Here is a 12,427-nt window from a genome sequence, read left to right on the forward strand (position 1 = left end):
TACTCAATGGTTTAAACTCGATTAGGATTAGAGGAACAACAGACTGGTTCCAAATCAGGAAAGGAATATGTCAAGGCTGTATATTGTCACCCTGCTTATTTAACTTATATTCAGAGCACATCATGCGAAATGCCAGGCTGGATGAAGCACAAGCTGGAATCAAGATTGCTGGGAGAAATATTAATAACCTCAGATATGCAGATGACACCACCCTTATGGCAGAAAGCGAAGAACTAAAGAGCCTCTTGATGAAAGTGAAAGTGAAGAGTGAAAAAATTGGCTTAAAACTCAACATTCAGAAAACTAAGATCATGGCATCCAGTCCCATCACTTCATGGTAAATAGATGGGGAAACAATGGAAACAATGAAAGACTTATTTTGGGAGGTCTCCAAAATCACTGTGGATGGGGACTGCAGCCATGAAATTAAAAGACACTTGCTCCTTGGAAGAAAAGCTATGACCAACCTAGATAGTGAATTAAAAAGCAGAGACATTACTTTGCTGACAAAGGTCTGTCTAGTCAAAGCTATGGTTTTTCCAGTAGTCATGTGTGGATGTGAGAGTTGGACTATAAAGACAGCTGAGTGCCAAAGAATCGATGCTTTTGAACTGTGGTGTTGGAGAAGACTTTTGAGAGTCCCGAAGACTGCAAGGAGATCCAATCAGTCCATCCTAAAGGAAATCAACCCTTAATAGTCATTGGAAGGACTGATGCTGAAGTTGAAAGTCCAATACTTTGGCTACCTGATGCAAAGAACTGACTGATTGGAAAAGACCCTGATGCTGGGCAAGATTGAAAGCAGGAGGAGAAGGGGATGACAGAGGATGAGATGGTCGGATGGCATCACCGACTTAATGGACATGAGTTTGAGCAAGCTCCGGGAGTTGGTGATGGACAGGGAAGCCTGGCATGCTACAGTCCATGAGGTCGCAAAGAGCTGGACGTGACTTAAGCGACTGAACTGACTGAGGATTAGGATTTTTAGGGAAGCTAACCTACTTGGGAGAAGCAGGAGTTGATCTCAAGATGGACATCTAGTTGGAAAGATTTTAGTGATAGTGTCAAAAATGCCCCAAGCCAGAGACGCTTCAGATTTTAACACGAAGCAATGTATACTACAGGGCTCTGAGAATCAGCCGTTGATATCCTAAGGGGATTATCAGTCCCAAACCACTGCTGAAGGAGATAGAGCTGAGCAGCCTGGGGCTGGCCTGTCCGTGTCTTCCCATTGCCTTGCCAAAACCAAGTACCCTTCAAGCCTCTTGCAGGGTTGCCATTCTGACATGAAAATAACCTAAGTCCCTTGACTCAAAAATAATAACATCTGTTAATTTGCATAAGAGTTTTGCATTTCATATTTTGGGTTTAATATCCAAAATTCACTTGTTTGAATTTTGAATGCTAAAATTCACTTGTTTGACCTTAGTTAAGTGGTTTAGAGATTCAGCTGATTAAAAACTCTTTACGGGTTCCACTCTGACTCACCTAGACCCACCTCCCACCCTGGACAGCTCCGTTCTTTGGCTGCTTGGTACTGTGCACACATTGGATTGAGCCTCATGAATTTTGGGTTGCAGACATGCTAAGTCACTTCAGTCGTGTCCAACTCTTTGGGATCCTACAGACTGTAGCCTGCCAGGCTCTTCTGCCTGTGGGATTCTCCATGCAAGAATACTAGAGTGAACTGCCATGCTCTCCTCCAGGAAATCTTCCTGACCCAGGGATCAAACCCATGTCACCTGTGGCTCCTGTGTTGCAGGCGGATTCTTTCCCTGGCTGAGCCACCGGAGAAGCCAAATGATGGGTTAAAAAAGGACAAATCGGTTCACCTGAAGCTTGTTATTTTGAAAAGTCTCTGCAGGTTCACGTTCTCAAGTTCACAAGGCTATTGAGAGCTCTGTGGTGGGGCTCTTGGTTCATGACAGGCGGCCCCTCCTTAGAACCCTGGGTCTGGATGTGAGGGCAACAGTTGTGCAGCGAGAGGTTTGAGAGGAGACAGCAAAGAAGGTGTTAATGAATGATCGCATGGCTTCGTTCTCCATAAAGGCAATTACTGGGATTGATTGTTTCCATGTTTCCTTAGTCACGGTTCAGCTTGCTTGTTTCACTCGGATTAAGACAGATGAACGCTGAATGCACACAGACATGTGATGTCAGGAGAATTATCAATGGTACATCGAAGGCCTCTGCTTTCTTGCACAGATGCCACTTGGGGGAACTCAGTGGAGCTGAAAGGGGATCACGGCCACCATGAGATGACCAAGTGGGGCAAGGGTGTGTATGGTGGACCACGGGATTTTAGATACTGCATCTTCTCTCTTTCCTTCCCATACATGGTATAGTGGGGTGGTTTTCCAGCTTATACCTGCAGTAGCATGCTGCAAGGCTTGACAAAGAAAAATGCTTGAGCCCCATCCCCTGAGTTTCTGATTCAGTGGGTCTGGCACTGCGCCCAGAAATCTGCCTTTCTTAGAAGTTCCAGGGTGCTGCTGCTACAGGTTCAGCAGTCTCATCCTGAAAACCAGTGAGGTCTTCATCAAGAGCATGGACACTGAACAGGCCACAGACTTTGGATCACGACTTTACTTTTTACTAGCTGTGTGGTCGTGGGCCATGTACTTAACCAGTAGCCAGGACATAGAAGCAACCTAGATGTCCATTGGCAGAAGAATGGATAAAGAAGAGGTGGCACATATATACAATGGACTATTACTCAGCCATAAAAAGAATGAAGTTGAGTCAGTTGTAGTGAGGTGGATGAAAGTTGAGCCTGTCAATACGGAGTGAAGTAATTCAGAAAGAGCAAAACAAATGTATATTAAAACATATATGAAATCTATTAAAATGGCATTGATGAACCTGTTTGCAGGGCAGGAATAAAGGTGCAAACATGGAGAACAGACTTGGGGACATAGTCGCGAGATTGAATTGAGAGTCGCATTAACGTCTATATCCTACCACGTGTAAAATCGAGAGCTAGCAGGAAGCTACTGTATGGCACGAGGAGCTCAGCTTGGTGCTCTGTGATGATGGCCTAGAGGGGTGGGATGGGAGGGCTGAGGGAGGTTCTGGAAGGAGGGGCTATCCAAATAATTATGGCTGACTTGCATTGTTGTACAGCAGAAACCAAAACAACATTGCAAAGCAATTATATTCCAATTTTTAAAAAAAAAGATAATGATAATAGTTCCTATTTCATGGGATAGTTAGAAGGAATAAATGAATTAGAACTTGGAAGCACTGAGACCAGTGCCAGGTCTATGAACACTGGATAAGTAAAAGAGGCAGCTTCTTGGAACTGGGAGCATGTGGACCCGAGCCTCACTCCTCCAATACCTGCAGCTCCCATTGGGGTTGCTGGGTCCTTTTAGCCTGTAGTCTGCGATCCTATCTCTGGAAGTCAGGAAGGTTAATGCCCAGCTCAGGGCCAACGCCAGCAGGAGGAATGCCACATCGACCTCCATCAAAATCCTCCTCTCAAGCTATGCTAACCCTTCATCTACTGAATACGTGGAATGGGCTCAGTGAGATGCGGGTGTCAGGGTGATGTGCATTTGGGGTTTTTCTCCCCCGTGCCAGCAGAAAGACAGACTGTCTTTCATGTCAAGTTCACATGCAGCCTTATACTGATTTGTTAAATGTTTGCTCGATACGCAGAACTGATACGTTTTACGCACATGGTTTCATTTAACCCTCACAATGTCACTGTTAAGTAATCATTGCTGTCTCTGTTTCAATATTGCTGGGGTTCAGATAAGTTCAATGACTTGTCCAAAGTCACATGGCTATCAAGTGATAAACCCCAAACTAAAAGCCAGGTCTGTCTGACTTGAATAATTTATAACCGTAAAGCTCTACTCTACCACCTCAAGCTTATTATGAATATTTATATAATGGTTAAGGCTGGCTCCCAGGTATCTAGCTGTGGTAGCTGCTCCCTAAAGGGAAGCACCCTAGAACTGGGACTATCTCTGTTTCAGGGGGTTGGTTTTCTATAAAGCCTGTGGTCGGACTCACAGAATATACTCCTTTGGGAAATGTCCTCTTTGCCAACTTCTCTTGCTGCTGCTGCTAAGTCACTTCAGTCGTGTCTGACTCTGTGTGACTCCATAGACGGCAGCCCACCAGGCTCCCCTGTCCCTGGGATTCTCCAGGCAAGAACACTGGAGTGGGTTGCATTTTTCTTCTCCAGTGCATGAAAGTGAAAAGTGAAGTCTCTCAGTCGAGTCCAACTCTTCGCAACCCCATGGACTGCAGCCCACCAGGCTCCTCTGTCCATGGGATTTTCCAGGCAAGAGTACTGGAGTGGGGTGCCATTGCCTTCTCCAACCAACTTATCTCATTGCCTAGTTATTCTCTCTGGCCTGACTCCTGGGTGAAATTGTGTTCACGTCGCCAAAAGTAGCTTTGCTTACATTTGGATATGGACTTAGTGTCTTAACATCTCTGGTTTTGGACAGTGGTCATAACCAGAAGGCCAGGAGAGTTGTGCAGAGGCTAAGCTGAAGATGTGAAGAGAGAAAAAACTGGTATGCTGATGAAACCTTTCTCTTTTCCCATAGTGCTCCTTTCTGCCGAAATTCTCCATTCACATAGAAACGAAGTATGAGGACAACAAAGGAAGCAATGACAGCGTGAGTAGCCCCCTTGCTCTCCTCACCCGCCCCCGCCCCAGTCCACACTGTGTTCTCCCCTCCTGGACAGAGCCAGCCCCACCATCTGTGCCTAGGACCTCAGAGAACCTCTGGCTTTTCTTCTCATTTTTATGTACTTTCTCTGGGCCTCTATGCAGAAATCTCTGTCACCTGGAGTGATTGTTGTCGGGGATCAAGAGGGATGAGGGGGACCTCAGAGTCTAGAATTTGATTTCTGGCCATTGGATTGAACACACATTTTCTCCATGACAATTGACATTTACTTAGAAGGATGAATGTGATCAGATGTGTGTGTGCATACTGTACATATTTTCTGGGCTATGCATATGTTCACATACACACACTCAGACATGCCCACGAATTCCACCTTAAAAATCAGTGTAACTGTCCTGCAAGATGTTTTCCTCATGAAGCATTCTGACTGTTGCTAAATTTCAGTCAAGAACTTTGTTTATTAGTATTGCTTAAACTTCACTTCTGACCTAGCTTTTACCCCACCTCTTTCTGTCAGAGCAATACATTTCTAAATTCCCTTCCCTTTATGAGTGGATAATGTGATCTACAACAACCTCACCCTGACCTTGAGCTGTGGGTTCAGTCAGGACCCATGAGGGAAGACTCTGTATCTAGAAGCTGCAAGGCTTCACCTGTTTATTTCTGCCTCAATTACATGTTTTGCATTTGTGGAGAGTGAATGAAAATTGAGGCTGTATCGAAATGAACGAGAGAGAGTCTCCAGACAAAGTGACCCCTTTGGTGCCTTCACTGAGCTAAGGAAATACAAAACAAGATGCAGGAGGTTTTGGAGGTGCCTAAGTGCCAGAGAGAAGTATCTAAGGGCTCATGCTATGCTATCCTATGCTAAGTCACTTCAGTCATGTCTGACTCTGTGCGAGCCCATAGACGGCAGCCCACCAGGCTCCCCCGTCCCTGGGATTCTCCAGGCAAGAACACTGGAGTGGGTTGCCATTTCCTTCTCCAACGCATGGAAGTGAAAAGTGAAAGTGAAGTTGCTCAGTCGTGTCTGACATAAACATTGTCAGTTTACAGCTTTGGCCAGGCCTACTTTGTGTTTCATCATGTTAACAGCTTCTAGAAACACCTTCCAGAAGGCTCCTCCCCTTGGCAAGAACAGATTCTTCTAGAAGACATGGATGCATTTGTGCAGCACTCAGATGGTCCCAATCAAGGTGGAGTCTGCTGGACCAGAGCTTGAGTGGTTCCCAGGAGGGGTCACCTGACAACTATTGATACAATTCACACCAGCGTGGGAAAGAGGACACTGGTTCATTCACTCAGTATTTTGGAACACAGCTCCATTCATTCGTCTGTGGCAGAATGAGTACTTAAAACAGAACTCATGTGCTTCACAAAGCCTAGAGTATTTACTACTTGGCCCTTTACAGAAAAAAAGTTTTCTAACCCCTGCCTGGTTAGAGAGACTCAGATCAGAACAGCACCCACCGGGTCTCCAAATTTGACCACTTGATAGATCTGTCCCAGGTGAATGCGAACTCCAGAGTTCCTGAAACTATCCAGAGAAGAAAAGACTGCTACCCTCAAGGGTGCTTGTCCCCCCATGAGTTCAGGAGCGTCAGTGGGTAGCATCCTCTGGTGATGGGTGACCAGAGGAAACGTTTAGTCCCATCTCCTTGTCTATAGCCTGAAATCAAGCTTCCCTGATAGCTCAGTTGGTAAAGAATCCACCTGCAATGCAGGAGACCCAGTTCAATTCCTGGGTCTGGAAGATCCCCTGGAGAAGGAATAGGCTACCCACTCCAGTATTCTTGGGCTTCCCTTGTGGCTCAGCTGGTAAAGAATCCGCCTGCAATGCGGGAGACCTGGGTTTGATCCCTGGGTTGGGAAGATCCCCTGGAGAAGGAAAAGGTTACCCACTCCAGGATTCTAGCCTGGAGAATTCCATGGACTATGGGGTCGCAAAGAGTCAGACACAACTGAGCGATTTTCACTTTCACTGGTGCCAACTCCAGCAAAGTCTTGTGGTCTAAAGTAGTGTTGCACAGTGTAACTTGAACTCTTGTAAAGTAATGACTCTTTCTGATTGGAAAATTAACACATGATTCTTAAAACTTGGAAAAAAAGAAAGAAGTAAAGCAAAACCAGTAGTAATCTCATGCTTCAGAGATGACTGCTGTTAGCATTTTGGTTCATCCTGCAAAATATTAATGAATTTACTTTTCAACCAATTTCACTAAAATTGAATCTTACAACATCCTGTTTTTAACATGTCACAAAATATCCTTCCCAGTAATTTTTAATAGCTACCCTGCATTCCCTACTTAAAAGTATTTCTTTAAACAATTGCCAGTCACTGAATATGGGAGTGGGTATGACCATTTTGATGTATCTATAGACCATATCCGGAGAAGGCAGTGGCACCCCACTCCAGTACTCTTGCCTGGAAAATCCCATGGGCGGAGGAGCCTGGTGGGCTGCAGTCCATGGGGTCACGAAGAGTCGGACACGACCGAGCGACCTGACTTTCACTTTTCACTTTCACGCATTGGAGCAGGAAATGGCAACCCACTCTGTTCTTGCCTGGAGAATATCAGGGACGCAGGAGCCTGGTTGGCTGCCATCAATGGGGTCGCATAGAGTCAGACACAACTGAAGTGACTTAGCAGCAGCAGCAGCAGCAGCACAGACCATATGGCACCCCACTCCAGTACTCTTGCCTGGAAAATCCCATGGACGGAGGAGCCTGGTGGGCTGCAGTCCATGGGGTTGCTAAAAGTCGGACACGACTGAGCAACTTCACTTTCACTTTTCACTTTCATGCATTGGAGAAGGAAATGGCAACCCACTCCAATGTTCTTGCCTGGAGAATCCCAGGGACGGGGGAGCCTGGTGGGCTGCCGTCTATGGGGTCGCACAGAGTCAGACACGACTGAAGTGACTTAGCAGCAGCAGCAGCAGCAGCATAGACCATCAAGAAAAAGATGATAGAGATCAAACATGCCTTAATTGCTTTTCTTGGCACAATCTAAAAAACATGGGGTTGAGGGAAGCAATAGGGGTTAAAACATCTTTTAGTCTTTCTAGACAGATTGTCTTGCTTTCTCTTTTTCTCTATGGTGCTGCCCTGTCTTCACAGATAGTTATAACCCACTCCCTTTGTAGAGGTTTGGAATGGATGTGTGGCCCCACCATGAGCCTGATAGGTTGGTAGGACCAGTGTGATCTTCTGGTTTATCCTCTGCTCAAGTCTAATCTAAAAAAAAAAAATCACATGGTTATCATTTATTGTCTTGTGTCCCATTTTTGGCAGGCGCTAAGGTCTTTTTTTTACTACTCTCCTAGGAATTTAGCTTTGTCACTACTCTCCTAGGAATTTAAAATACCAAGTGAGCCATCCTAAAGTCAGGAGCTACGCCTAGAGCCAGCATTCTCTACCCAAGCCAAAGCCCAATTCTCTCTGAGACTTAGGCCAGCCTGCAAGAAAAGCAATGAGCCCCGGAGCACTTGGGAGCAGTCCTTGTCAGCACAGTTTGCTTCCTCTGGGAGAAATGCCAGCTGTTGCACCCTGTGTTGCCTCCTTCTCCCCAGCTTGCTGGCTCTGAGACTGCCCATGCAGCCAGCTCTGTATCTCTGTCATGGCACCCACCTTGCCCAAGTCCAAGTTCACTAAGTGTTTTTGCCCAGCTTCGGCCTGGCTCTGATCCATATATCCCCAGGTCTCGCTTCTGAGCTATTGGACCAAACAAGCCAGCTCCAGCTCAATTAGACTTCTTTGCCAGTTTGCCGCCTTCTAATTTCCATATTCAGCAGCAGCTGTTGGTCACCCAGCTGGTTCAAGCTTGGTCCCTGGAGGCAGAAAAGGAAGACTTCATTGGTTTTCATTCACACTTGTTAATGTTTCCAAATCAGAACATGAGGAATATGTATTTATGTAATAATACTTTATTAAAAGATCGCTTTGTCCAGGGGTTCAAAACTAGAGCCTTAAGCAGATGGCATGTGCTGGCATGCTCTTTTCTGTCCAGGGATGAGTATAGAGTTTCTGGTGGGAGGCAGAATTGCTAAAGAAAGCAGTGCAGTGGTGGATGTTTCTCTTGTCTCACTGCTTTGCCAAATTATTTAATAAACTCAGGCCATTTCTTTGCATTTTCTGGGTGTATAGTCTTATCATTCAGCTACCATCCTTCATACTGCTATCTGCATCCTGTTTCTCTCCCTACCTGCCAGAACTTTAATGAAATGGATGACGATAAGAAGCAATAATTAAATTGAAAACACTACTGATAATCATATTGATTACTGATTGAATAGAGTCCATGTTGTTATCCTCTTATCAATCACCACCTATGTCATCTTTTTACGTGACCCAATACCTCATGTAAAAAAAAAAAAGAAATCGGTATATCTAGTTTTAAATATTTTCTCCTTGTTAAAATAAAGATAGTATATTTATGAATGTGAAAACCTATAAACCATGCTTACATTAACCAGGACACAATGGGGAAGTTGTCTTAAATTGAGGCCCATTTATTTTATGCACACGCTGATGAGAACTATTTAGGCCTTAATTAGTGCTGGGAGGACGGCACCATGCCAAAGTAAGGCTCTGTTGTTTGTCCAAGGCCATAAATCTAGATCTGGGAGAGTCAGTGCTTATCATTCAAGTGTTGGCCGCTGCCAGGTTACTGTCACTCCATGCAGTTAACGGGGGGCAGACCTGCCTTCACTTCCTCCTCCAAACAAAGCAGGTACCACTTAAAGCAGTGGTGCTCAGCCTTGGCTGCATCTTGGACTCAGAAACTCTAACCCTAGCTCCTGCCTGGTTTCTGCCCACCCTGGGATTCTGATTTAATTTGTCCTGGGTGCAGACTGGTCTAGGGCAGTGCTTCCTACGCTGTGTCTCTAGGAATACAGAGTTTGCCAGTCGCAAGTGTGTGGACTTGTAGGGTCTACCCTCTGGTCAAACCTGATTCATTCTCTTTGGAGGGTATAAGATAGGCCATCCCCACCCAACTTGAGGATCTAGGCCACTGGTTCTCAGTCCTGCCTGCAGAGTAAAGTTACCTGGGAAGCTTTAGATTCACTGATGCCACTCTCCCACTCCCCGGGATTCTGATTTCATTTATCTGGGATGGGGGTCCAGTCACTGGGATTTGTTGCACTTCCTCAGGGTAACCTAAGAGCCATTAAGGCTGAGAACTACAGATTTAAAGAAAATATGAAGTGCTGCTGCTAAATCGCTTCAGTCGTGTCTGACTCTGTGTGACCCCATAGACGGCAGCCCACCAGGCTCCCCCGTCCCTGGGATTCTCCAGGCAAGAACACTGGAGTGGGTTGCCATTTCCTTCTCCAATGCATGAAAGTGAAAAGTGAAAGTGAAGTTGCTCAGTCGTGTCCGACTCTTAGCGACCCCATGGACTGCAGCCTACCAGGCTCCTCCATCCATGGGATTTTCCAGGCAAGAGTACTGGAGTGGGGTGCCATTGCCTTCGTCATATGAAGTGCTATGTAAAACCAAACCAAGTTGTCACGCGAGTGTATGTTCCTCGGTTCTTTGTCTCGTCACAACAAAGATCTGGAGTGACGGACGTTAAAGCCCCCTCGGCGTGTCGCAGCTCTCGGGTCTCGAAAGGACCATGTTATAGCTCTTAGACAAATCAGTGTTACAGCTCTATTTTATTTAGAAGATAGCAGGAAAATCCACCTCTGAGGCGTGAGGGCACGTTGATCCAAAGATGCAAAGAGAAGAGCGCCTCAGCGCACGCGGGGAAGAGAGAGCCAGCGAGCTAGCCTTGGCTCCTCTTTTTATATGTTTATCTCTCCCTGGGCCTGTCCTATGTAAATTGGGCCAGCCAGGAGTGTTGTTTGTTTTGCCTGAGGTCCTCACTTCAGTCCGAGGACCTTCTTTTGTTCTATTTTCGCAGGTTTTTCTCTTCTTTGTCTTTTAGCCACCGCCATTTTGGACTCCTTTTCCCTATTCTGCCTACCTAACAAAGTGAACCCTTAGGAAATCAGGTTCTCCAAATTTCTTCATTTCTTCATACCCCTGAAAACATAAAAGTTCACAAAAAAGCATATTTATAACCACCACCACCACCCCACACACACAATGAAGGGGCCTGAGGGAACCATATTTCTTCTCATTAGCCATTATTCCTCAGCAACAAAACTTCTCTGATCAGATGGAAAGAATGTCCAGTTTATTTCCTGGAAGAGCGAGACTCTGTTCTTCACAGAACTCTCCTTCGAAGTTGCCTCGAAGAAGTATTGATAATTTATTTAGTTTCTAGTTTAGTTATGTTATAATGGGAAAGCACAGAGTTGTTCTTTGTGAAATGAAAAGATTCATATTGAATCTCCAGCTCTATGACTTAAGCAATGGAGTCTTGGCTTCTGTATCAAGAAAACAGACTAAATAATGTCTGCATCCCAGTGTGGAGGATTCATCCAGGTTAATTCATAACCTGGAAGCACTTCATAAACTGTAAGTGCTATACAAATTGTAGGTTTTGCTTCAGTTACGGTCCTACCTTGGGATTAACTGCATTATGGAGGATTTTCTAATGAGACTCTCCTTTTGTCTGAATTGTCAATGAATCATTTCTTGTCAGCAAATTTTGAGTACCTACTATGTGTCAGGCATTGCAAGAGGCAATGAGGATGCAGCAATCAGATAGACAAGTCTCCACTACTCATGGAATGGGGAAAATCACATAATAAGAAAGAAAACAAGGAATTCCAACTGTGGGAAGTGCTGAAAAAGCAATAAATAGGGTGGAGGAGAGCTCAGCTAGAAGCCATATGATCAGGAAGGCCTCTCACAAGAGGTGACAAATCTGGTGAGACCTGAGGCTGGGAAGGAGCCGACCCTCTGAAGGGTTGTCCAGGCAAGGGGACTGTTGTAAGCTTAGTTGTATCCCCCCAAATTCATATGTTGGAGTACCTAAGACTATAACTATATTTGAAGATAAGGCTTTTAAAGAGGTGATTAAGTTAAAAGGGGAATCTCTTGTAGCTTCATGGGTAAAGAATCTTCCTGCAATGCAGGAGACCAGGGTTCAATTCCTGGGTGGGGAAGATCCCCTTGAGAAGGAAATGGCAACCCATTCCAGTATTCTTGCCTGGAGAATCCCATGGACAAAGGAGCCTGGTGGGCTACAGTCTGTGGGGTTGCAAGAGTCAGACATGATTAGCAACTAAACTGCCAAGGTACAAGGAGGCTGTGAAGCTGGGGCCAAATCTAAGCTGATTGGTATCCTTCAAAGAAGAGAAAACTTGAATACCCAAAACTAGGGATGTGCACGCACAGAGAACAAACCACATGAGGATGACCAAAATCCTTTTTCTGTTCCAGCATTCAGTTTACCACTTAAAAAAATTTTTTTTTATTTGTGCCAGGTCTTAGTTGTGGCACACAGGGACCTTCCATCTTCATCGTGGCATGTGGGATCTTTAGTTGCAGCATATGAGATCTAGTTCCCTGAGCAGGGATCAAACCCAGGCCCCCTTCACTGAGAGCACAGAGTCCCAGGCACTGGACTGGGAAGAGAAGTCCCCCAGTGTCCAGTTTAGGATACCATATCACACTGGGTGATTTATGTTTTTCAGTGTTTGCTCTGGCCACTCTGTCAAGAGTGATGGGAGGACAGAAGGAATAGAAGCAGGTATTCCAGCCGGCAGCAAGGGCAAGAATCCAGTTCACAGATGATGTGGCTTCATCTGGAGAGAGGGCAATGGATAAAGATCAGTGTGTTTTGGAAGCAGACTGACTAGGTATTGATGCATTAGAT

The 12,427-nt window shown here is 45.4% G+C and overlaps 1 protein-coding gene across 3 annotated transcripts in view; it reads left to right on the top strand.

The window, feature by feature from the left end:
* Window positions 1-12,427, top strand: part of PITPNC1 (phosphatidylinositol transfer protein cytoplasmic 1) — a 266,256-nt gene that overhangs the window by 173,153 nt on the left and 80,676 nt on the right. For all 3 annotated transcript variants that reach the window (XM_044938754.2, XM_006043526.4, XM_045164777.1), the window contains exon 5: window positions 4,566-4,637. In XM_044938754.2, coding sequence (XP_044794689.1) covers window positions 4,566-4,637 — 72 coding nt within the window. The remainder of the gene's footprint in view (window positions 1-4,565; window positions 4,638-12,427) is intronic.

The sequence above is a fragment of the Bubalus bubalis genome, chromosome 3 (assembly GCF_019923935.1).
Source record: "Bubalus bubalis isolate 160015118507 breed Murrah chromosome 3, NDDB_SH_1, whole genome shotgun sequence".
Lineage (NCBI taxonomy): Eukaryota > Metazoa > Chordata > Mammalia > Artiodactyla > Bovidae > Bubalus > Bubalus bubalis.